Raw genomic sequence first — 27396 nt, 5'->3', positions numbered from 1 at the left:
GCTTCCCAAGGAAGGCTGTACCTGAAAATCTTCACAATCAATAGTACAGAGAAAAAGGTAACGCTTTCACTTCATGTGTACTTGAGTTTCCTTTTCTATTCTCTTCCAACACGAGTGTTGGGATCTCAGGGTTGGGACCCCAGCTTATCTTAGGAACGCTGCTTATCTGTGACTCAGTTCTCCTGTCTGTGCAATGGCGACTGTTGTTAGAATGAACCAGCTTATACCTGAGCCCCACAGGTTCTTAGGAAGATCAGATGAGTTAATGTATGTAACGAGCTTGGACACCACCTGACAAGAGCAGTCAGGGCTTCAGACTGTCCTTACTGCTGTCCCCTGAGCTTCAGTACTGAAGAAATACAAAAGTCTGACCTCTTTACAAGTTAAATTGTGTCACTGAAAACTTCTAAGAAGCAGAGACAACCCACAACAGAAGTGGGATACAGAAAAGACAGCAAGAAAACTTTAATAACACTCAGAGTGGCTCCAGACTTTCCGAAGAGCAGTAACAGGGCACTGGGGAAAGTGCGAACAACAAAACCAGGTTTACCTGCTGGTCAGTTTCTGGGCGGAGGAGACCATCATCCCCATGACCACTGGCTGGAGAATACCGTAGATAATTAGCAAGGTCTGGCTGACTATTCCCTAAGGATTATGATGTCTGAGAGCAGACAATAGCGGTCCTACCACAGATCTGCCTTCCCGCACCCAGGCACATCGGCAAGAGAGTGACAGACACAGCCGTACAACTGGCAATTATATTAAAAAACAGGAACGAGGGGGTCTTGATAATTGTGCCTACAGGAAAAAGCACAATGGTGAAGGAAAAGCCTTTCCCCTTAAGACTGCGAGGGTGCAGGACACAGGCTCCAAAGGTGCGGGGACAGGCTAGGGACAAAGGAAGCAACGCCCCATCGGGAGGCGCTCCTCCCTGGACGACACATGCCAGGAAGAAGTCCCTCTGAGCGAGTGAGTGACAACCACCCACCCGGAAACTGAGGTCCTGCTGTGTCTTCAGAAAGACTGACCCTCCAGCTGAGCCAGAAGTGAGCCGACCATGCGCTCCCAGGGCTGCTTGGAGGGCGATCTTCCCCCCGACACACCGAGCGCGTTTCCAGGCACCCGTGCCCGGCTCTAGACCAGGAGGCCCAGAGAGCCCTGTCTCTCCCCAGCGAGCCCCCCAAACCCCACACAGCTGGCCGGGGGACAGCCAGCCCGACTCTGTCTAGTGCGGCTGCACAAAGGCAGACGTTCAAGAACCAGGGAGCTCGGCCTCCTCCCAGACGTGCGCTGCCGTCTCTAGAGCCGCACGGTCCACGCTGAGCTAGTGCAACTGCACGGAATACATCTAAAAGTTCAGGCCCTTACTCGCGTGAGCCACATCTTCCAGGCTTGGAAGGCACGCGTGGCTGGTGGCGACTGCGTCAGTGCAGAGAGAACACACTGTTACTGCACAGAGGGCTACAGGACGGCGCTGCCCTAGAATTCAGGACCCACTGCGGTGTTGGGCGGGGAGAGGCGCAACAACTTTCACTTTTTCCCCCTTAATAAACATCAAGATGTGAGATGTTTACAGCCGAGATCCACTCGTGTGTAACTTGCAGAATTTAGAAAAATAGTACATCTTACTAAGACTAGCATCCCCAAAGATCTGAGAGCATTTAACCAAATGCCACCGCGAACGTCTCCTCCTACATCCGACGCTCCTCCCTCTGACCCTGCGGACCAGGGCTCACCTCTGGAGTGCTTCCCTCCAGGCCTCTTGGGCAGCGACTCCTCAGTGGAATGGGCGGATGTGTGCAGGGCATTCTCCAAACTGTTACCGACACTGCTGACGGGGGTCTCCGTCCTGGGAGTGACCTCAGGGGACAAAAATAGAAACATCTTATTTTCTTCCATGTAGTTCATATGGAATGATTTCCATTTTTATTTAAAAGACATTTAAGTTTATTGTAGCTTCAAACTTTTCTATAAAATGTGTATTACTAGCGCAACTATAAAGCACTTCCGGCAAAAGACAAAAATTTCACCAACCCACTCCTCACCACTGAAACTTAAAAACATCCCAAGTTTGAGCAAACGTGGACGCTCAGGTCTTACGCCAGCGGTTCACTCGCTGGATAGAAACTGTTAACCAAGCCATCAGGAATCATATATCTGTACCTGGGGCACAACCTGATTTTCTATTTCCTCAAATCATAGAGTTTCCTATAAAATTAATTACACAGCAGGACTTAATACAGTCCTTCTATAAATCTTGAAAAAAAATAATAAAATGCTCTTAAAAAAAACCAGTAAAGAACAGAATACAACTTGATCTATTCGGGGGTACATTTTAAAAAAGCAGATTCTAAAATTACATTACAATCCCATTTCTGGGAATTTTCATACGAAGTACTTACACGTGAGAAAGATGTGGGGCGGGACGCTCACCGTAGCGTTGGTAATAGTACAATACTGAAAACACCTTAACAGCTACTGACAGAGACCCAATAAATAAAGGACTGCCGCCCACAGATCCCCACTCTGCATGGCAAGGAAAGCTCACCTAGATCAACTGTCCAAAACAAGCCAGAAGGAGTGTTCCGTGCCCCCTCCCGTCTCAGGGTTACAGTGAACGTGTCCATGTGTAAATAAACAGTCAGGGCCCGGAAGGATACGGCAAACTGGTAACCGTAAGTGACTTCAAGAAATGAGAGGAGGCTTTCTTGGGCAGGGTGGGGAGGGTGCAATAACTTTCTTTTTTTCCCCTTAATAATGACCAGTATTTGAAAATTTTATAGCCAACTATATTTACTACTTGTAGGATTTAGAAGAATAAAAATGACCAATGCTTTAACGTCTTCATATTCACAATTTAATGTACGTCAAAATTTCAAAGGACAGTAGAGAAAAATTAAAATTTTAAAGTTTATCAAAAGAGGTGAGTTTTAAAAGGTGGAGAGGGGCTTCCCTGGTGGCACAGTGGTTAAGAATCCGCCTGCCAATGCAGGGGACACGGGTTCGAGCCCTGGTCTGGGAAGATCCTACATGCCGCGGAGCAACTAAGCCCGTGTGCCACAACTACTGAGCCTGCGCTCTAGAGCCCGCAAGCCACAACTACTGAGCCCGCGTGCCACAACTACTGAAGCCCGTGTGCCTAGAGCCCGTGCTCCGCAACAAGAGAAGCCACTGCAATGAGAAGCCCGCGCACCGCAATGAAGAGTAGCCCCACTCGCCGCAACTAGAGAAAGCCCGCGCCCAACAACAAAGACCCAACGCAGCCAAAAATAAATAAATTAAAAAAAAAAAAAAGGTGGAGAAACACCATGCTACATACACAGCAAAGGAGAAGATTTGGGAAAAAGTGGAGCATGACTTCTGGTCCCAACCCTGACCCGTGTCAGGAAGCTCTCTGGCCTCACTGTCCCTGGTCCTCCTCGTTACCTGGACAGCAGGTGGGCGGCAGCACAGCCCCGTCCCCTGCTGTGTAAAGCCCGGGCCCGGGGCATCAGGCAGAGGCAGAGGGAGTGGAGCAGGTGGAGGTGGCAGCACTCCTGCAGGGCAGGCCTGTACCTGCCATCTCGGAGACAGGACACCCGACCCTTCACAGACGGGGCCGCAGCAAGACCGCAGGCTGCCCGCAACAAGCCCCGCCTGCTCCACCGGTCAGCCTCCGGCCACGCAGGGACCCCACGCAGGGACCCCACGCGGGGACAGCAACTCACCGCACGTCTGGTGAGTCTGCAAGTTTATGTAGCTCGAGGAAAGAGCTCCTCCCCACCCAGTATTCCTCCAAAAGGTCAATTCATTTGATAACATTTACCAAGATGTTATCAAGACAGCTACATTTTTCAGTTACTTATATTTATAATTTAACTAAATTGGATTATTTCCTTTAGGTGTGGCAAAGTTTCTTTCATCATCCAATGGTCAGAGTATTCCAGAAATGAACTTCTCTCCTATTAAATAAGATAACAGCACTAATAGGTACAAGTAATTACTCAAAGAGCACGATTTTAAATTCCAAACAGTAAATATTACTTTGGGAAACAACTCAGGAGGTTCCCATTTTCAGCTACACACTGAACATAACGGCAGCAGACTCCCCCCATCTGACCTGACTCCTAGGAACCCCTGTGTTCTGTTAGCTGCCCTGGCAAGTAATTCTAAGTCCTGGCCCTAAGGAGAGAGAGGCTGGGCTGTCTCAACAACCGACAACGGAAACACTGGGCCTGCTGGCCAGCGAGGAACCTCCCTGCCCCAAGCAGACACACACATGCCCCTGCCCACCCTGCAACAGCCCAAACGGCCAGAGCACAACACCTTCCTCCAGACTCTCAGCCTGTGGGGAGGGGGGTGCAAGAGTGGACCAAGTGCCCTCCAGCCCCTCTGGTTAACACTGTGGTTGGAGAATGCAGCTTGTGAAGCAGGGGAAGCAGACCCGCACGGGGTTCTCAGCCCTGACTGCACGCGGAACCCCGGGGAGCTAAAAGAATGCAGGCCAACACCCCACCAAGCCAACCAGGACTTCTGGACTGCGGCCGGGACGCTGGTGTGGCTCTTTTGTTTTGTGCGTGAAGCTCCCAGGGCCCCACGTCCCGATGTCTGACTGTCTCCAGAGGAGAACAGCGAGCTCCTTCCCTGGATTCACAGGAAAAGCTACAGGGTGTAGGTCAATGTGCCGCGGCTACAAACAGAAAGGGAAAATCTGTGAGTTCCCCATCAAAATGTATGCACTGCATCTGACATAAACTGTAACTACTGGAAAAACAATATTTGTTTTCCTCGGTACTTTTTCCCCAAAGCATTTCCTCCTAGTCTTCCAAATGTTCACTTTTTCCAACCAAGCCTTTATCTTTACTTTGCTCCTTTGTTTACATTGAAAGCTGTCTTCACTTGCATTTCCCAGAAACGCTGTTTGGGGTTATTTTTGGTCAAGTTAATTGGCCCCACGTGACCTACGCAGTTCAGCGCAAGTGCTCTCTGACTCAGGCTCCCAAGCAGGGCCCAGTCAGCAGCTTGGTGGACGCGAGAATAAAGACTCGCCCGTTCCCAGGGTCGCCTTCTGCTGCTGGGAGGCGCTGAGAAGATGCTCTCCAATGACAGAGCCCAGCTCAACCTGCACGGATGTTTCCCATTAGGCTCAAAGTCCCTTTTCCTGCAAGCAGCCGGCTCTGTTTCTAAACGACGCCCGACGTGCTTGCCGGCCAGCTCCCTTCCCGTTTCACCTTTACGGCGGGCCTCTCCTACGGCCCACGGGGTCTGGCTCCTGTCACCGCCGTGACATCCCCCTCGGCTCCCCTCCGCTCCATCCACTGTGGCCACCGGGGGCGGGACCGACGGCCGGGAGGCCTTTGCCCCAGCTGTGCCCTCAGCCGGGAGCCCCTCGACCCCATCTCGTGCACGGCTCCGGCTCCACAGCCGCGGCCGCAACCCGCTGACCATGCCACCACAGCCAAAACTTCGTCTGGCGAACGTTCAGCTTCCTCCACTGTACCTAGCTCGTAGGGTTTTTGTGAGAATTAAATGAAAAGCATTTAAAGTAGTTAGTGTGCTGGAAAAACAGCCAGGACTCAGTGAGATGTTAGCAGCTGCTATGACCATTGCACATGCCAGCCAGCCATGAAGGCCATTACACAGGCTCAAGTGCCAACACGCGGCGCTGTGAGGACACGTGGAGGGGGCACGTGCCCACGAGGTCCCGCAGGGAAGCTCCCCTGGGCGGCCTCGAATCCGGGGGCAGGGTCTGTGCTCGACCCCACTGTCCACACCCCGAGTGCAGCACGCAAAGCTGCCCTGCTGACCACGCCCAGGGTCCAGGTCCAGGCAGCCCCACGGTTTCCACATCCCCGTCCCTGGAATCTGGGGGCTGCCTCCCCCTCTAAATAGACACTCCACCTACAGGTGGACTCTTCCGTGACAAGCTATCAGCACACTCTGCAACTACAGGTAGACAAACGCCCTTACACGCAATGCTCACATGTCGCAGGCGAGCAGTCTCACCCCCAACCAGCAAGTGTCTCAACAGCAATCAGGTGTATGTGACAAACTTTTATTACACCTGTACCTTTGGACCCACTAATCCCGCTGGGAGGAATCTATCCTAAGAATATAGCCAGCGATACAAAGGTTTGTGTGCAAGAAGGTTCATCTTAGCTTTAAAAGGACAAAAACAGGGAATTCCCTGGCAGTCCAGGGGTTAGGACTTCGAGCTTTCACCGCTGAGGGCATGGGTTCAATCCCTGGTAAACTAAGATCCTGCAAGCCGTGCAGCACAGACGAAAAAAAAAAAAATGACATAAATATCCAGCAAGATTAATATTTAAGTACGTAAATAAACTTACATCCAGGGGCTTCCCTGGTGGCGCAGTGGTTAAGAATCCGCCTGCCAATGCAGGGGACACGGGTTCGAGCCCTGGTCCGGGAAGATCCTACATGCCGTGGAGCAACTAAGCCCGTGCGCCACAACTACTGAGCCTGCGCTCTAGAGCCCGCGAACCACAACTACTGAGCCTGAGCTCTAAAGCCCACGAGCCACAACTACAGAAGCCCTCATACATAGAGCCCGTGCTCCGCAACAAGAGAAGCCACCACAATGAGAAGCCCGCGCACCGCAACGAAGAGTAGCCCCGCCTCACCACAACTAGAGAAAGACCGCGCGCAGCAACGAAGACCCAACGCAGCCAAATAAATAAATAAATAAATAAATTTACATCCATATGATTAAATATTATGCAGCCTTTAAAAAATAATTTCAGAAAATGAAAGGCATGGAGAACACTCACACTTAGATATGTGAATTTCGTAATGTATAAATCGTATAGATACATATATTACAGGCATTGAAAAAAGAAGAAAACACGCCACAATTTTAATAGTATTTACTATCTGAGTGATTAAAAATATACTTTTCTGTTTTTCAATTTTTCTGGAGGAACAATCACTATTAGAATTAAGGAAAAAGTTAAAGATACTATGTCTAAATGAGAGCACCTTCTTACAAGACGCAAACAGCACGAAAAAGTCCAACAAAAGCAAGTTCTAAAACCACAACTGCTCATCCCTTGCACGGCTGTCCTGTCTCCCCCGGGCCTGGCGCGTCTGGGAGCTGTCGGAGGTGCTGAGCGACACCGGCAGGACAGGAAACCCCGCGGTCCAGGGAGGACGGCGGAGCTGAGGCCTCGTGGGACCAGGAGTCAGCCAAGCAAACACCTGTAGCAAGGGCTTCCAGGAGCAGGGACAGATGGGTGGGGGCCCCGAGTCTCCAAGAGCTGGGCAGGAAGGCCTCCTTGGCTGAAGCTCATGAACGCCAGGGACCTCCAAGCACAAGCATGAACTCCAGCATCTACAAACAGAGTCCCTGATTTTCAACGTGTTTTCCAAGTACCACCTCTATACCGGAAAGAACAACGTGTTAAATATTTCTAAGTCAATGGGAAAAAAATACATAAAATCAAAAAGAAAAGTGATTTGTAAGCATTTTACTAAAATAGTGATTATGTGTCTCTAAAACCCAGAACAAGAAAATAGATAGTTTAATAGTGAAAGCTATTTGCTGACTTAGGACAAGCGGAAGCCAGAGCTAACCAAAAACCGTTTTCCACATAAAAACACTGCTTTTAATATTTCTTACCCTAGGGCTCTGCTCATTAAAAAAGAGAAAAGGAGGGAGAAAAAAACGATTACTGCTCAAAAATCTCAGCACAAGGTACCAAATACGTAACCAGATGAGTTCCAGCAAAGCGGCTCGAAAGCCATGCTCTTCCCAAGCAGCCTTCAGGGCGGTGCAGCCCCACTGCACACCCAGCCTCTCTGTGCACGCCGGGAAGCTCAGAAATTCAACTCCAGGCCACCCTGCAGCCGGCGGTTAAACCAGAGCCCGGCGGTGGGGGAAGGCGCCCGGAGCCTGTCACCTAGCAGGGGCCACCATCGTCCAGCTGGTGACGTGGCCGAGGCGCAGGGCATAGCAGGACAGGCTTCGTCTGAACAGCCGCACTGCCAGCCTCTCATTCAGAGGTTTATCTTAAACAATGTCAACAGCTGAGGTGTATTCTCCTAAAACTGAGCGGACAACAGGCAGCAAATTTAAGGCGGGGGCGGGGGAGCATTAAAAACAGTGGTGTCGAGAGAAAGGTGCAATGTTAGTGGTGAGGACCACGAATGACGCAAGGGGTCACGCGGGGTCACGCAGGAGTATTATTAAACCCAGAACTTCAAAAGGCACAGCCACGTGGGATCTCAATAAACTCTGAAGACAACACTGAATGTAAAATACATTCAGGAAGGCAGCCCCTCCCCCTTTAGGAAAAACGTAAGGCATGTGACCGGTGTAGTCGTGGAAACCACTTCAAATGCAGGGCTGCGGTCCTCTGCAGGGCAATGTCAATTTCAGGTAGAGTTTCTTCTCGTGGACATCACAGCCAAAGTCGGTCCTTTTTACCCTCAGGACTTTTGACATTAAGTGCATACTACACACCATATTGTTAGCGTGCACATTTTGGCCAGAAGTGTGCTTAAATATTGGGGTTTTCTTTGAGAACATGACTCAAAGTCTAGTCATAATGAGTAAACTGGGCTCTAATGACCATTTTGGTTCTTGACGTAATATTCAAGCACCAGAGATGAACCTCGCAGAGCAGCACATGTTCCAGTGGTTGCTGTACGATCCCCCGGGGTGCGAGCCACGATACGGGTTCAGTCCAGAACCCTGGGGCATCCAGGATGGGGGACAACAGGCACCCAGAGCAGCTGGAAATGAGCAGGAGCCACCCAGCTGAAGACAAGGACGTAGCAAAGGTCCAGAAAGTATGAGTAGAACAGGCCCTGGGGATTTCTTTCTATAGGAGCCACTTGAGCAGACGCCTGTTACGAGCGTGGCCAAGCTGCTCAGAGTTCCTCAGGGCCAGGGAGCCGTTCAGGGAAAGATCAGGCCGGAAAGGGCCCAACGCATGATCAGAGAAGACACTCAGGTCAAGGAATTCAAGATGCACCTCCAGCCGCAGATGTCAGCAGACCCTGCACATGAGAGGTACACGGGTATGGGCGCTGAGCCTGCCCTTTCACACACCAGACCCTCCTCAGCACCCTGAGTGCCAGAACATTTCAACAAGCATCTTATGTGCAGTCTCCAAAGGACAAGCTAATCTCAAGGCACCGGGCCAGCCCATTTCTCCACCTCTGCCCAGAGCTTCACCTTTACAGTGACGCGAGTCACAGCAAGCAGGAAGCACTCCTTCACAGCTATACTTCCTTGGGGAGCATTACTCCTTCTTGGACACGTGGTCTACACTGACCACAACACTTGGATTACAAAACACAGGTGGTTCTCCATTCAATAATAGCTGAGTAGTCAGAGCAATATTTTGCAGATAACCATAAGCTCTGGACAAAGCATATAAAACAATGAACCGACACAACCAAACACAGGAGAAACCAGGGGGAGGTCTCAGCTTGGAAGTGAGACGTGCACGGGTGAGCTCATGTCCAGCAGGCCCAGGCCTCGCCAGAGAGGAGAGCAGCTGAAGCTCAGGGAGGGCCCCAAGCCTCACCAACTCAGAAAGCCAGAGATCGGAACGCTGGTGGACCCCAGCCGCTGGAAAGTGAGAGGGAAACCCCGAAAGGAGAGCGCCCGGAAGGGGAACAGCAAATTCTGCACATGACTCCTGCCCACACTCCGCGTGAGCCCTGAGCCAGGCGCCAAGGGCAGGCTCCTGGCGGTCACCCCAAGACCAATCAGCTGCACGGACCGCAGCAGCCGGCAGACACCGGAGAGGGGCCTGGGAGGAGCCCAGCCAGGTCTACTACACCAAACAAACACAACTGGGCGCCAACACCCTTCAGGAGGACAGAACAAAATCCAGAGTTTCTACAATGCCTCACACACAATGTCCAAGAAGCGACCCGTAATTACTAGACACATAAAGAAACGAAAACGAGACTGGTTGCCAAGTATCAAGTTGAGATGTTGTGATACTCAACCACACAGAGAGAAAAGGAGGGCAGGCACAAAATGAGCCGTAGCTGGGGCCCGAGGCCAGGGGCGAGAAGCGGCTGCTGTAACGAGGCTCCAGGACGGGAGGGAAAATATGCCCATCATATACGAACCAAGAAGAGATCTCAGGAGAGAAACAGAAATTGTTTCTAAAAATGGAAATTCAGGAAGCAACCAATTTCCTTCAGTAAGTGAATGGATAAATAAACTGTGAACTTCCATACAATGAACTATGACCCAGCTCTGTAGAGAAATGAGCTCTCCAGCCATGAAAAGACGTGGGGGAAGCTTAAATCCATGTTCCTAAGTGAAGAAGACCATCTGATCCCAACCATGTGACATCTGGAAAAGGCAAAACTATGGAGAGAGTCAAAAGATCAGTGGTGGCCAGGGGTTGCGGGGGGGGGAGGGGGTGAATGGGTAGAGCACAGAGGATTTTAATGACAGTGAAAATACTCTGTAATACTGTAACAGTGGATATACGTCATTACACATTTGTCCAGACCTATAAAATATACACCACCAAGAGTGAGCCCTAATGCAAACTGTGGACTTCGGGTGATTATGATCAATTTTTCTGGGAACCTAAAAGTGCTCTTAAAAACTGTCCTAAAATAACAAAACAAGTTTTAATGGAAATTCTAAAACAAAAAATGCTATTTCTGAAATAAAAAATCCACTGGGTGGCCTTAACAGCAGTTTGGAATTAATAGAAGAGTCAGTGAATTTCAAGACAGATCAGCAGAAAGCGTCCAATCCAAAACACAGAGAGGGAGAAATATTTTGGGGAAAAAAAAAAAAGAAGAACAAAGCTTCCAGGACCTGTGGAATAATATCAAAAGGTTTAACATACCTGCAGCTAGAGTTCCAGAAGGAAAGAGAGATGGAGACAGGAAAAACCATGGAGAAATTATGGCTGAAAATCTCCCCAATTTAGTATAAGACATAAATTTACAGATCCAGTAAGTTCAAAGAACAGCAAACAAGATAAATTCAAGAAAACAACACAGTCAAGCTGTTCCAATACCAAAGCCAGAGATGATCTTGAAACCAGCCAGAGGAAAACAGCACATTGGATACAGAACCATAAAATGAATGATGGCCAGAAGACATGTCTCAACTTTTTTAAAAGCTAGAAGAAAAAGAACAGTCAACAAAGAATCCTACATCCAGTGAAAACACCCTTTAACAATGCAGGGCAAAACAAAGCATTTTTGGATAAAAGAAAACAGAGAATTTCTTGCCATCAGCCCTGCACTCCAAAACATGCTGAAGAAAAGATTTCCAGACTGAAGGGATATGGTAACAAACCGGTTCTTCTGTAAGAAATGGCAAATACATGGGTAAACATAAAAGACTATATTTTATTTTAACTTTAAAAAAATATATTCCTATTAAAGCAAAAAATATATTGTAGGACTAAACAGCATATATAGAAGCAAGACATATTTAAGCACAGCATGAAGGACAGAGAAACCTTATGGGTACAATACAATTGCAAGATTCTCACACTCCACACGAACTCAGGAAGGCAGACTGTGAAACTTCAGTAACCCCTAGACCAGCCACTAAAAATAGTGCAACGAAGCAAGCCTATAGCTCAAATGGAGTCTGTGAGTCCCCTTAAATGAAGTTCCAGAAAAGGTGGAACTAATCAATGGTGGGGGAAAAGTAGAAGAGAAAAAAAAGAAAAAAGGCAGGAGGTAGGAGAGAGCAAGGTTTGGTGGCGGTAAAGGTGGGAACTGACCCAAAACAGAATGAGGAAATTTTCTGGGGTGATAGTAATGTTCTGTATCTTGGTAGGGGTTCATTCATTTACCAAAACTCAAGTGGTGAAAAACACTCACTCACTCACATGATACACTTAAAATGTGTGCATTTTGTGATACACCACATTAACAAATTGAAGAATAAAAACCATATTATCGGGGGCTTCCCTGGTGGCGCAGTGGTTGAGAATCTGCCTGCTAATGCAGGGGACACGGGTTCGAGCCCTGGTCTGGGAAGATCCCACATGCCGCGGAGCAACTAGGCCCGTGAGCCACAACTACTGAGCCTGCGCGTCTGGAGCCTGTGCTCCGCAACAAGAGAGGCCACGATAGTGAGAGGCCCGCGCACCGCGATGAAGAGTGGCCCCCGCTTGCCACAGCTAGAGGAAGCCCTCGCACAGAAACGAAGACCCAACACAGCCAAATAAATAAATAAATAATAATTAAAGGTGCTAATAATTAAAAAAAAAACAAACCATATTATCATCTCAATAGATGCAGAAAAAGTTTTTGATAAAATTCAACATCCATTTATGATAAAAACTCTTCAGAAAGTGGGCAAAGAAGGAATATACCTCAACATAATAAAGACAATAGATGACAAGCCCACAGCCAACATCATTCTCAACAGGGAAAAGCTGAAAGCATTTCCTCTAAGATCGGGAGTAAGACAAGGATGCCCACCCTCTCCACTTTTATTCAACGTAGTTCTGGAAGTCCTAGCCACGGCAATCAGAGAAGAAAAAGAAATAAAAGGAATCCAAATTGGAAAAAAAGTAAAACTGTCACTCTTTGCAGATGACATGATACTATACATAGAAAATCCTAAAGATGCTACCAGGAAACTGCTAGAGCTTATGAATGAATTTGGTAAAGTTGCTGGATACAAAATTAATACACAGAAATCTGTTGCATTTCTATACACTAATGATGAAACATCAGAAAGAGAAATTAAGGAAACAATCCCATTTACCATCTCATCACAAAGAATAAAATACCTAGGAATAAACCTACCAAAGGAGGCAAAAGACCTGTACTCTGAAAATTACAAGAGGAAAGAAACTGAAGTCAACACAAACAGGTGGAAACATATACCATGTTCTTAGATTGGAAGGATTAACATGGTTAAAATGACCGCACTACCCAAAGCAATCTATAGACTCAATGCAATCCCTATCAAATTACCAATGGCATTTTTCACAGAAATAGAACAAAACACTTTTTAATTTGTATGGAAGCAAAAAAGACCCTCAACAGCCAAAACAACCTTGAGAAAGAAGAATGCAGCTGGAGGAATCACGCTCCCTGACTTCAGAGTATACTACAAAACTACAGTAATCAAAACAGTAATGGTATTAGCACAAAAACAGAAATATAGATCAACGGAACAGAACAGAAAGCCCAGAAATAAACCCACACACTTATAGTCAGGAGGCAAGAATATACAATGGAGAAAAGACAGTCTCTTAAATAAGTGGTGCTGGGAAAACTGGACAACTACATGTAAAAGAATGAAATCAGAACATTCTCTAACACCATATACAAAAATAAACTCAAAATAGATTAAAGACCTAAATGTAAGACTGGATACTATAAAACTCCTAGAGGAAAACACAGGCAAAACACTCTTTGACATAAATCGTAGCAGTATTTTTTTTGATCTGTCTCCTAGAATAATGGAAATAAAAACAAAAATAAACAAATGGGACTTAATTAAACTTAAAAGCTTTTTACACAGCACAGAAAACCATAAACAAAATGAAAAGACAACCTATGGAATGGAAGAAAATATCTGCAAACAATGTGACCAATAAGGGATGAATTTCCAAAATATACAAACAGCTCATGTGGCTTAATATCCAAAAAGCAAACAACCCAATCAAAAAAATGGGCAGAAGGACTCCCCTGGTGGCGCAGTGGTTAAGAATCCACCCGCCAATGCAGGGGACACAGGTTCGAGCCCTGGTCCGGGAAGATCCCACATGCTGCCGAGCAACTAAGCCCGTGTGCCACAACTACTGAAGCCCGTGCACCTAAGAGCCTGTGCTCCGCAACAAGAGAAGCCACTGCAATGAGAAGCCCACACACCGCAACGAAGAGTAGCCCCTGCTCGCCACAGCTCAGAGAAAGCCCGCGTGAAGCAATGAAGACCCAACACAGCCAAAAATAAATAAAATAAATAAATTTATTTTTTTAAAAAATGGGCAGAAAACCTAAATAAGCATTTCTCCAAAGAAGATATACAGATGGCCAACGGGCACATGAAAAGATGCTCCACATCACTAATTATCAGAGAAATGCAAAACAAAACTACAATGAGGTATCATCTCACACCCGTCAGAATGGTCATCATCAAAAAGTCTACAAATAACAAATGCTGGAGAGGGTGTGGAGAAAAGGGAACCCTCCTACACTGTTGGTGGGAATGTAAATTGGTGCAGCCACTATGCAGAACAGTATGGAGGTTCCTTAAAAACTAAAAACAGAGCTACCATATGATCCAGCAATCCCACTCCTGGGCATATATCCAGAAAAGATGAAAACTCTAATTCAAAAAGATACATGCACCACAATGTTCATAGCAGCACTATTTACAATACCCAAGACATGGAATGTCCATCAACAGATGAATGGGTAAAGAAGATATGGTATATACACACAATGGAATATTATTCAGCCATAAAAAAGAATGAAATAATGCCACGTGCAGCAACATGGATGGACCTAGAGATTATCACACTAAGTGAAGTCAGACAAAGAAAGACAAACATCATATGATATCACTTATATGTGGAATCTAAAAAATGGTACAAATGAACTTACTTACAAAACAGAAATAGACTTATGATTACTAAAGGGGATAGCGGGGCGGGGGGGCAGGGGGATGGTATAGATAAAGTAGGAGGTTGGGATTAACATACACACACTACTATATATAAAACAGGTAAACAACAAGGGCCTACTGTATAGCACAGGGAACTATAGTCAGTATCTTGTAATAATCTATAATGGAAAAGAATCTGAAAAAGAATACATATATGTATGTATAAGCGAATTGCTATGCTGTACACCTGAAACTAACAAAACATTGTCCATTAACTATACTCCAATTTTAAAAAATGGTTAACAAATGTAAAATAGCTAGCTAGTGGGAAGCAGCCGCATAGCACAGGGAGATCAGCTCGGTGCTTTGTGACGACCTAGAGGAATGGGATAGGGAGGGTGGCAGGGAGACGCAAGAGGGAGGGGATATGGGGATATATGTATGCGTATAGCTGATCCACTTTGTTATACAGCAGAAACTAACACAGCATTGTAAAGCAACTGTACTCCAGGAAAGATGATAAAAAATAAATTAATTAAATTAAAAAATGGTTAAAACAAAAAAAAAGTGTGCAAGTCACAGAATGTAAGTTTTACCTTTAAACTAAACTATACATACACTGAGCTGTAATACTGAGGATATCAACGAAAGGTTACTGAAAAAATAAAAATGAATGAGTAGGGGTGGGGTGGCTGGGAGAGGAACCACGTCACTACGACAAAAGGTTCCGAGGAACAATCAGAGCCGCCCAGAGGTGGCTGGGCGCCCGCAGCTCACACAACCGCCAATGCCTCCCACTTCCTACACCACGAGCCACAGAGCTTAGCCTCCTTTGTCTTCTCATTTCATATTCTTCAGGGTTTTCCTCTCACTTTTAATGATGAAGTAAAAAAACAAAAAAACCCACCACTTTTAACATAATTTTGGTGTCACATAATACACACAGCCCCTTACTCATGTCACCTCTGAAGTTACTCATCCTTAAGCCCTGTGTCTGTCTCCCTGCTGCCAGAATGGGGACAGGACGGGATGGGACGGAACCTCCCTCACAGGCTCACTGGGAAGACCGCGCACGCACATCAGAAGCACCCCGCACAGCGCCCCGCACGGGGCACGCACCCCTCTTGTGTGCGCGCTACCTGTCCTCTACTCATCTCTTCACTAACAATTCTGAAAGAGAAAGCGTCCTCGTGATTGCTAAATCAGCCTCCCCCGCACGAATATGAACAGCACACTGGTTCACGAGCTTCATACCTAGTCTTTAAAGTACAGGAAAAAACCCACACAAAATAAGTGTTTTCAGAAAAATCCCACCCTGCAAAGTACCCGTACCAGAAACATACTCTGTCGGGAAGCTGGCGACAGGAGGATCACCCTCCCACAGGGAGGAGCGGAGTTCCGAAGAGTATTTTAATACTTGATCACGTCCAGGCGGAGTACACGCACCGCGCAGTGCCTCCCACACAGCCCCAACACCCAGTACGTTCAAAGTATCTCATTAATTTAACTGACTTTATTATAGCTAGGTCGTTACCATTATTCCCAAGCTTTTAATTTTTATTAAAATGCCCAAATGTGATGGGAGAAGGGACTGTTTTTCTTCCCCACAAATTAATTCTCCTCCTTTTTCAAAGTTATTTTTTCTAGTCTAGACTGTAATATTTCTAGAAGTAGTTCCTACATATACATGTTTTAATTAGATTCACTGTGAATCAGTAAGAAAATTGAGGATACAATTTCTTTCTAGTAATTCTACTGAAGTTCTTATGTAAAAGTCCCAAATAACTACGAAATGATGCTATAATGCTCCCTTCTTATAATGAATCTGATATCAATGTTTAAACTATAAAAGACATATAAACTAACAACTGGGATGATAGCAGTCGCTCGGTTTACTGCCGTTCTATAGCACATTAAAACATCTAGGCTTACCATGATTTACAATTCTGCAAACACTAAAGGAATATAGTGAAAGACTCTTATGTTTAGAGATACAAGCTCTAAGCTACCTCTCCAAGACGACCTGATCCACGTGCATGGCTCCACAGGTGACCAGCCCACCAGAGCACCGGAAGACCACACGCCCTGTCCCCAGCTCTCACCTCCTCCCCAGCTCTGGGTGTACTTGTCCCTAAACTTGGTTTTGTCACAGCGTAATATAAAGCCAAACCATCCTATTCAGAGAGTTTCTCCCAACAGAAGCTTTTGCACGCCGGCTTTTGAAAAATAAGAAAGTAGGATACAGATGTTAAAATTCACTAGAATCTACGGCTGTGTAATGCATAAGAGAAACAGCCATTGGATAAAGGCTATGGAGAGTGTGAGTTGGTAACAGATATTACTAATAGGGCCACAGAGAAGAAAAGCATTAAGGAAGAAAAGGTTTTCACTGAGGGGGCCTTTCATAAACACCAACATGTCCCTTCCACTGGGTTTTCACAGACGCTCAGGACACAGCCCCTACTAGGTGGCAGGGACCGCTGGCCTCTGGGATTGAAAGACAGAGACACAGTCTCTGCCCTCCAATAAGGCAAAGTTTGGTGATGAAAACTTAAAGAACCCTACTACAGTAGGGTAAGGGCTAGGACAGAAGGAGCCAGAAGAAGGCTTATTTAATATGTGTGCACCGGGAAGTAGGGGTTGGGGTGCCCCAGGCAGCAGGTGTCCCATCTGAGAGAACAGCATCTGCAAAGGCTCAGGGCAACGTGGCAACACAGTGAACAGGAGCAATATAAAAGCTGAATATAGCCAGGCAAGGGGCAGATCACAAAGGACGCAGCACACCATGCTAAGAACTGCATGCCAGAGAATAACCCTCCTACGGGCATCTTACCAGGACCGTTTCTGTGCCACCCTGGGAACTGCTGTTAGAGGCTAAGAGGGGCCCAGGGAGACTACGGGGTGTTACAGTACACAGACCCAGGCCAGGGAGACGAGTAGGTGGGGTACTAGACTACAACCAGGTTAAAGTCGGCACCTGAACATGTCACTGTTATTTCTAAAAGGAGTTAAGGTACCGAAATTTCTGTTTTAAATTTAATCAAAAAACAAAAGAGAGAAGTTATAAAGTTGCCTCTTGTAGACTTAAAAACAATGGCATCAGTTAATTCTACACAGAGGTCGTCACTCACTCACATTCCAGTCTGCTTCTTGACTTGGGATGAGGCAGGGCCGTGCGGGGCTAGGGCTGTGCTTGCCCCCAGAAGACGGCTTTAATCTGTGCCCTGAATCCCTGATAAACCACCCCAAATCCACCTACTAAGGAGTGTCCCACAGATGTAACCATCATGCCAAGTGTGTTAGGGAGAGGTGAGGGGGGAGAGAGCGAGGGACAGACAGACAGAACCAATGCTGAACCGGGCTGCGGCAGTGCTGATGGAGAACAGTAAGTCTATGGAGATGCTTGGGACCTGAGAACAAGCTGGTTGAAAATGAGAAAGCAGGCGTGGGCTCCTGGCTGGGGATCAGGACAAGGGCGCAGCAATAAAGGATGGGAAGAGAGGACCTTGCCTCTGTACACACTGAGCTCCCTGGGACATCCAGCTGTAGCTCAGTCCCAGTTAGTTAGAGATTTGGGGGTAACCAGAGAGAGCGGCAAAATCACAGCTGAAGATGTCATGAATTATAAAGTAACAAGAGAAGAGAAAGGAGGAGAGAAGCCTGAGGAATACCATCATCAAAAGGGCAGGAAAGCAGGAGAGAAACGGAAAACAAACGCTCATAGAAGCAGGAGGAAGTCAGCGGTGCCAGAGAAGTAAGGGAGGGGGCCCGGCTCCCAGGCAGCGGGTGACCAGGCCCCGCCCAGACCCTTTAACCCAGCATCTCAGTGGCCCCATTTGTTTAAAAAAAAAAAAATAACACCATCCCCTGTGGAATTTCACCGCGCAGGGAACCCACAGAACAAATGAGAGATGAGAAGGATAAGGGCTGAAAAGTAGCCAGTGAATCTGGCAAATAAGAGGTCATCAAGATAAAGACATCAGTGAGACCCAATGGAGAGTCTAGAAGTAAACCGAAACATACTTGGGAAATACGCCATACCGTAACAGACAGCACTTCAAATCTGAGAGGGAAAGGATGCATTATTCAACAAATGGCCCTGGGACAACTAGGTGGTCATCTGGAAAATATAAAACCAGCTTTGTACCTTATACCAAATAAATTCCAGATGGATCTGCTAAATGTAAAATGAGAAACCACACAAGTTTTGTAAGAAGACACCACAGGGAATGGTTATCATGTATAATGCATGATGTGTATATGAGCACAATCTATGCATATGTATAGTAATATGTACGATGCATAATGTATACTGCATTTCTAATTGTGACACAACACCCAGAAGCCAAACGAGACTGATAAGAATGACATTAAAACAAACAAACAAAAACTGCATGGTAAAGTCTCTTGGAAAAAATCCAAACCTGGAAAACAAATACCTACAACTTCCACTAAAGACAAAAGGATAATTTCCTTGAAACTTAAAGAGCTCCTAAAAAACAATAAAGAAAAGATCAACAACCCAACAGAAAGGAGCAAAGGATACGGAGAGCTCAACAAAAATAAATAAAATGGATCACCTGCAAACATGTCCCTGCACTGAGCAGCATTCCTCGCCTAAGTGCCCGGCAGCAGCCAGCGGTGCGCTGACGCCCAGCGGGAGGGGAGGGACGCAGACAGGCGCTCACACACGCTGTGGAGGTCCCACAAGGTGCAGCTCGGCGACACCCCAAATAATTACATAAGCAAAGACCATGTGACCTGCCACCAACCCCACGTCCAGGCTTCAGCTCTGGAGACACACCAACATGTGAAAGGCCATATGCAGGTGACGTGTACATGATATGGAAGTGACAGACATTGTCTGTAACAGTAAGATGGGAACAGTGCTCATCAATAGAGACACACAGGGCAGCCACAAAATAGAATGAAGCAGCTCTGTGCACTGACATGAACGCTCATCAAGAAAGACGCCAAGAGAAGCAAACAAGGGACAGACCTGTACGTGCAGCAAGACACCAGTTACCTATTTGTAAAGACAGAGAGTCTTTCTGGAAGGTTCTACAAGGAACAAAGAGGAGAATGGAACTGCATGGGTTCCTGGGTAAAAAAAAAAACAAAAAAACAAAAACTTGTTTTTTTAATATGAAATAAAAGGTATCAACAACCAGGTAAAGGAAAGGAACCTTGAAACGTCCTGTGTGTCCTTCCCTGATTGCATGGGGGATGGGGGAGGGGAAAGAAGGGGATGTTTCATTGAATATTCTTTTGTAGCTTTTCAATTTTTTTTTTACCTCTCATTATCTATTAAAATATTTTTAATTTAAAAGATTTATTGGGTTCCCTTTAATAAAAACTGTTCTAGTTGAAGAGCCTGGGGACAGAAGCCAGGTTCCAGGAGGCTGGCTGTATTCTGTATCACTGGGTTTGGGTTTGGGTGTGTGTGTGTGTCTGTGTGTGTCTGTGTGTGTGCGCACGCACATGCGGGCACGCACACGCGGGCAGAATAGCATGTATGGGAGATCCTATTTGTATTTAATTATGTATATGTGATGTTTTCAAAGAATACATAAGTATATATTTATATAGGCATTAGAACCTCAGAAGGATTCACACCAAACTGTTAAAAATGGGCTCTCCCTGGAGAGCAGGCCTGCTGGCTGCTCTGGGGCAGGACTTGGTCACAAAGGAACCAAGACGTGAGTGGATGACTGAGGGGACACGTGGAAGGAAGGGTCTTGCTGCTTCCACGAAAGTGCTGATGCTCCAAGTGGGAAAACAGTGGAGGTCAAAGGTTGGTGTGGGGAGGTGGGGAGGTCAGGAAATAGCAAAGCGCAGCACGTGACCTAACAATGTCCCTGAGGAAACAGGCAGACGTGACCAGAACAGAGACAGAGGGACTGCCTGGGACAGAAAGGCAACCTCTGCCCCGAAACGAGAGACTAAGGACAGGACGGGTACAGATAACCTGCAAAACACCCACCCCAAGTTCCAACCCCCCAGAGGCAAGTCCGCTGGCCCTGCCTCTGAGGTCCTGGCCGTATACTGTGTCAAAGAGATTATGTGAAATTAGCTATTATTTGAAAGATAGTCTGTCTTGCCTTTGTCTTCTCTTCACTCTAAATAACTTCAGGCCTTCTAACCCAAAACAAAACAAACTGCTTAAGAATTAACCAAATATTTTATTAGTTCTCGATAATTGCTTTTCGCTTTTGACAGGAAACGTTGCTATAATATGTTAGGTCTCACAGGGCAGCCATAAAATAGAGTGGCTATTATAAATAGGGAGGCTCCTACAAAACCGCTGCCTGGTTGAAACTGATTTCTAAACTGTATATTTCAAGGGTAAAGTCAAAAATCAGAAACCCTTCAATAATCTGTAAACCAGTTAGTGAACTTGGGGCAACAGTTCCTACTCAAACTAATGAGAGAAGCAGTGTTCTGAGGGGGGTTCTCAAAAAAAAATAGATACCCAAAAGATCTTTTTTTCTAAACTCCAATCCACCTAAGGCAGGAAAAAATAAAAAGAATACTGAAGTAGAGACTATTTTTCCTAGATGTGATAAAATTTTTCCTTTGATTTACTAACAGTCTCCAAGGAGGTCAGCAGTCAACAATTTAGCAAACAGAAAGGATGTACCAGCTAGGGTCCCTTCTCCTAGCTTCCTTTCAAGTTGTAAAACTCATAAGTGAATTTGTTGGGAAAGTATGTATATTAATCCAAAATGTCCTCAATCCAAAAGGAAGGTAAATAAAGTATACAGGACTGAGAAGAAAAATGGGTAAAATAAAGCCTAAGTAAACAATGAACTTCAAAAACTGCAGAAACAAGGCTAATGTTGATGTTTATCTGCAATTATGTTCTAACTTGTATCAGTAATGCTACCCCATCGCTCATCACACCCTAATATGACATGAAACTTCCAGCTTCTACAACTATACTCCAGAACACGTGTGGAATAGGAACTCAAAAATGTTTGTTGAGTTAAATAAAGCAAATGCGAACTAGCTCGTGTCAAAGTAAATAGCCTTAAATTAACCTGAGGGCAAAAGACAGTAATTAAAGTGCCACATAATCTGAGCCATTATACAGGAGAAAAACAGCAGGACTGCGACTCCAAGGAGAGGGGAGTGGTTTTCATTTTCAACGAATATACCAGCAGCAGAAAAGCAATTAAAACCGTACCCCAGGATGTCTCAATTCCTCATCATGTACTTCACTACAAAAAGAGGACACTCTTTGGGACCTATAAAAGCTGGCCAAAAAAAAAAAAATCCAATCTATCTCAGGACACCCTCTCCTGCAGTGTGATGAAGGAAGCCAGACTTGCTTGGAGACTGGTGACCTTGGACCTCAGCTGCCTGGAACAAGTGTGAACAGGGAGCCGCACTGGCCTTCCAGGCACAGCTCTTCCTTTAACCTGAGTGGGAAAACAGCAGCTCCAGGCAAAGTCCCTTCCTGTGGTTTCAGACTACTTTCAGCTCCAACAGTCCAGGGTTTAGGGTTAAAGGAGAAACCAGAGGAAGCCATTTCTACTGCACATGACAAACTACCAGGTGTCTCACCTCTGAACTGCAACGATTTCCAACAGCTTACGAAAAGCAACGAGACAAAGCAAGCTCTCGCTTGCCTTGGGCAAGAGATTATTAGCAGGTCTGTTCACCATATCTGCGTGGACCCCAAGTTTCTCGGGCACTCAGCCCACAGAGGAGGACGCCGGAGCTGTACCGCAGGACACACACCCAGAGGAGGGCCGCCACCCACCGCACCCCTGCGCGGAGCACTTCACAAGCAGTTTCCACACCCTCTCCACGTGGCTCCGTGAGGATCCTCATCACGAGGGTTCCGGAACGCGAGGCAGGAGGGGCTCACAGCTCCCCTGCTCACAGCGTGACCACGGAGCTGACCGTCAGTCCTGAGAGCAGAGTGGCCTCTGCCACCTCTCACCGCAGTTCCGCTGGGAGCCCAGGGACAGACCTGCCGGGCGCTGCGCCGACACCCAGCAACCCGCCAGGCGAACTCTTACCATTGAGAGCCGGGTCCCTCCGGACGGGCGACACTCCGGAGACGACTGAGCAAGTGTTAGGTGGAAGGGATTAAGACACGAGCCTACTAGCCGTGAATGAAAAAGTCTAGAAGCAAGCACCGGACACAACTCACAAACCCATCAACTGATGGATGGACAAACAAAACGGGGTAGAGCCACACAACAGAAATTATTCAACCTGAAAGGAGTGAAGTGCTGACACAGGCTACACAGAACATGAGTGAACCTTGAGAACAGTATGCTGAGTGAAAGCAGCCAACCACAAAAGGCCACCTAGTGTGTGATCCCATTTACATGAAATGCCCATAACAGGCAAATCCACAGACAGAAAGTAGATTAGTGGTTGTCACGGCTGGGGGAGGGTGAATGGGAAGTGACTGCAAATAGGTACAGGTTTCTTTTAGGGGTGATGAAAATGTTCTGGAATCAGACAGTGGTGATGGCTGCACAACTCTGTGAATATACTAGAAACCACTGAATTATACACTTTAGAGGAGTGAATTTCATGACATACGAATTAAATCTCAATAAATAAATAAGTATATGCCACAGCACTTTATCACTCATACAGAGAAAAGACGGCAAAGGATAAATTTAAACTTTTCCCAAAACTATGGCTTTATAATTAAATAAAATGGAAAGACAGTTCTTCGCACTGCACACCTACAGTGCCCAGCTACTGAGCACAGTGAAGCCACCCCACTCTCCCTCCAGCCTACGAACACCCTCCTTTCTGAAAGTAAAAATGTCTATTTTACATTCTTCACACTTTTAAACTTCTTCTACAAGTCCTTGGAGCAAGAAGAATTTTAAAATAACCCAGTGAAACTTTGGAGAAGGAATTGCAAATACTGACTATATCAGAAAATTTAGTTACAAGAAGTATGTCCCTTTAAATAGGATAAAGAATAAAAAACAATCAACGTCTGTATCTCTAAAAGATAAACACAAAGTCTCTAAGCTCAAAGAGTTCAAAACAAAACACAACATCTTACAAAAGAAATGCAAACAGACCTTTAAGGGGCTGCTTTTTCAGGACTGCACTAAATATTAGATTCAGGGATACTAACAAGGCAAAAGGCTTACTTGTTAGATTTCATAGGACTTGTGTATCAGTGTCAGGCATAAATTTGAAAGCAGCAAAGGAACAGAAAGTTAAACGAATATGAGTGAAGTTAAGTTCAGCAGTGACACAGGGGATGTACTAGGTAAAACTAGACACCATGACTGCTTCTGAAACATGGAAGCAATGGTCCCAAGGTTACTCATTATAACCTCATTATTAAATGTCAGGCAAAATTCTCCAATTTACCACGGATGAACAGAACAAAAAAAAAAAAAAAAAAAAAAAAGCCAGCTCCAAGTAACTACATATTCAAAAATCAACTTAGAAAACACCAAAACTCCAAAACGTAAATATTTCACTCCCTGACAACGTGCCTTGTTTAAGTTAGTACTCCTAGGGAATTCCCTGGCAGTCCAGTGGTTAGGACTTGGGGTTCTCACTGTCAGGGGTCGGGGTTCCATCCCTGGTCGGGGAACTAAGATCCCACAAGCCCAGCACTGCAGCCAAAAAAAAAGTTAGCGCTCCTCTATGGAAAACCAGAGAGGACAAGGCCAAGAGAGCACTCACAGAACATCTCCTGGGCGCTTCACACGGGACCTCATGGAACCCTCCAAACGAGCCCATGAGACAGGTAACCTGCTTTCCACCCGCAAAGGGAAAACCAGGAGGAGAGAGGATTCTGGCCAAGGTCACACAGCTGGTCAATTCCGAGCCCCTGCATCTCATCAAAGGGGTTTCTGGCTTGACAAAAAGTCTCTCTTATAAAAGGTATTTTTGTTCTAGCTTTAGCTCGCTGCCCCGCCAAAATAATCGCCATCTTCTGCTCTTATAAAATGATGCATCTGTACACACAAAGGAATCCCCTTCAAGAGGTGAATATGACTGGTGTAACAGCCACAGACACTACCAGTGTTTACTAACACGAACAGAGGACTGAGAGTTCATGAAACTGGCCACCAGGGACTGAAACCCCATGAACACCAGTACCCCAGAGCCTACTGAGTGCCCTATGGACAACCACATTTTATAGGACCCTGCTTTCCCTTTGTTGTAGCTGGAAAAACATTTTTAGGATGGGATTTGAACACACGCTTAAAAAAGGAAACCAAAGTCTCAGAGGTGGCTCATATCTCAAAAAAGATACGACAAGTTAAAAACCAATGTAGGGGGGCTTCCCTGGTGGCACAGTGTTTAAGAATCTGCCTGCCAATGCAGGGGACACGGGTTCGAGCCCTGGTCCGGGAAGATCCCACATGCCGTGAAGCAACTAAGCCCATGCGCCACAACTACTGAGCCTGCAGTCTAGAGCCTGCGAGCCACAACTACTGAGCCTGCGTGCCACAACTACTGAAGCCCGTGCGCCTAGAGCCTGTGCTCCACAACAAGACACCGCAACGAGAAGCCCACGCACCACCAGGAAGAGTAGCCCCTGCTTGCGGAAACTAGAGAAAGACTGTGCGCAGCAACGAAGACCCAATGCAGCTAAAAATAAAACAACCAATGTAGATATCACAACCTCATCTCAAAGGAAATCATTAAAAGCCACAATCCACAGTTGAAAGAGCTTAAAAACCACCACTAGCAAACCAGAGAAACAAAGTTTTAGTTTCGGACAGCGCAGACACTATCAAAAAGCACTTAGACTACTGGTATGATTGCAATCTTTTACTTCCCAAAGAAAGTCAGTTTTAATCCCAAAACACACAACACACGTGGTCAAAAATAAATCCTTTTGCTTGGAGCACAATTCTGGCACAGGGTCCCAGGGGGCTGTTAAAAAGACGTTTGAGCCCCAAATGCTTTGTGTTTACATAGTTTTTAAACATTTAGACAAAAGTTCACATTTCTAACTGAATGACCACTCTGCCCTTCCTGTTTAATTTGGAGACAGGAGATCTTTTAACTAATCCTAGTTGGACTCTCCATCAGCCTGGGATTTGTTTCTAAAAAGGAAGGCGGGTCACGGAGAAATAACTGTTTCACATGCGTTGAAGGCTCCAAACCTGCTTTTCCGTCTGTTACAACAACCCGGTTCTTACACACAATATAAATACAGACACACGTACACATTCAGAAATACACATATACACTCTATACACATATACACATATATACGTGCGCACACACGTATACACACAATGCACATACACTCAAGCAGACGTGTACTCACGTACACGCACACACTGACACACGTGCACACGGCGGCCTGCGGCCCATGGCGGCCTGCGGCCCACGCCGACCCTAACCTCCTCGGGGCGACGCCGACCCCACCACTCCCGGGAAATGGACACCTAGGCCGTGGGAGCCCCAGCACAGCACCCCGCGAACGTCTCCTATCGTTCCAGCGCCTTCTAATCTCCACCTCACTAGCGGCTTCCTTTTCTGATAATAAACACCAGATTTAGAGAAACCAAGAGGACACAATGTGTAACGGTTATCTGTCGCCCGACAGCCCGATGAAGGGGACAAAGGCCTTATCACGGTTCCAGCTTCCCGCGGAAGACGTGTACCGAAGGCCCGGCGGGCCGCGAACTCTGCCCGGGGCGTCCTTCCCCAGTCCCAGAGCCCCCTCCCCCGCGCCCCGAGCAAGGCGGGTGCGATGGGCCCCAGGGGGCGTGGGGTGCCGGGCGGGGTCTAGGGGTGCGGGTTTGGAGTGCAAGGAGGGAATAGGGGGTTGAGGTGAGGGTGCGGTCTGAAGTGCAGGAGGGAGGCGTGGGACACGGAGTGAAGTGCGGAGTGGAAGCTTGGGGTGGCGAGGAGTCGGTGGGGCGGAAGCCTGGGGTGCGCGCAGGGGTTTGCGGTGATGTGGGGTGCCAGTGGGGGCTTGGGGAGCTAAGTGTGAGGTTTGGGGTTCCAGCGGGGGCTTGGGGCCCGGGGTGAGAGCTTGGGGCGCGGGCACGCACCTTGTGGCAGGCCGGACATGTGGGCAGCGCGCTCTTGCCCCCGGGGCCCCCGCCGCCGCCGCCGCCGCCGCCGCCGCTCAGGCTGCTCTGGATCTGCGTGAGCTCCTGGCGCAGCACCTGCTTCTGGTGGAAGCTGAAGGCCGGGTGGTTGGAGGCCATGGTGAAAAGCAGCAGGAACTCATCGCCCGTGCGGCCCTCGTTGAGCTGCAGCCCGTAGTTGTGGATGATGGAGTCGATGTGCGTGAGCGTGCGGTAGAGCACGCCCGCCGCCTCGCGCTGCTCCGAGCCCAGCAGCGCCAGCGACACGAGCAGTTTGCTGCGCACCACCTCGTCTGTCAGGTTGGTGAGGCTGCCCAGGTCGGCCGGGTTGTTGGCCTTGATCTCCGAGTCGCGCAGCGAGTGGTAGTCCTTGCGGGCCAGGTCCTCGAGGCACGAGCCGAGGAAGCGCAGCTCGAGCGGGATGCACAGGTCCAGCAGGCCGCACAGGAACTCCACGCGCTGCGGCGACGGCAGCTCCGAGAACCAGCGGTACACGCCGTCCCTCTGCAGCGGGCAGCGCTTCTCCACCATGCTGCCGCCCGCGCCGCGCCGCCACGCGGGGCCGGGGGCCGCCGCCCGGGGCCGAGGCCGGGGCCGGGGGCGCGGGCGGGCGCGGGCGGGGGCGCGGCCGGGGCCGGGCGAGGGCGAGGGCGGCCGGGCGCCGAGGGCCGCGCCGGGGCCGGGGGCGCGCGGCGCGGGCGAGACCCCCGCCAGGGGCCGGCGGGCGGGCGCGCGCGGGGCGCCGGGGGGGCCCGGGGCGGCCGGGGCGGCCGG

General features: G+C 47.6%; 1 protein-coding gene across 2 annotated transcripts in view; it reads right to left on the bottom strand.

The window, feature by feature from the left end:
- The window catches only part of ZCCHC14 (zinc finger CCHC-type containing 14), a 58884-nt gene extending 31717 nt beyond the window's left edge, over window positions 1-27167 (bottom strand). Inside the window, exons 1-2 of one of the 2 annotated variants that reach the window (XM_061174379.1) lie at window positions 26584-27167; window positions 1737-1860 (exon numbers count right to left, since the gene is read on the bottom strand). In XM_061174379.1, the coding sequence (XP_061030362.1) occupies window positions 1737-1860; window positions 26584-27153 (694 nt within the window). In that variant the 5' untranslated portion in view covers window positions 27154-27167. The remainder of the gene's footprint in view (window positions 1-1736; window positions 1861-26583) is intronic. The other variant, XM_061174380.1, reaches the window with a different exon arrangement.
- Between the last annotated feature and the right edge of the window lie 229 nt (window positions 27168-27396).

Source organism: Eubalaena glacialis, chromosome 18 (genome assembly GCF_028564815.1).
Source record: "Eubalaena glacialis isolate mEubGla1 chromosome 18, mEubGla1.1.hap2.+ XY, whole genome shotgun sequence".
NCBI lineage: Eukaryota > Metazoa > Chordata > Mammalia > Artiodactyla > Balaenidae > Eubalaena > Eubalaena glacialis.
The sequence above is the reverse complement of the archived record's forward strand: the minus strand, read 5'-3'. Positions and strand labels throughout refer to the sequence as shown.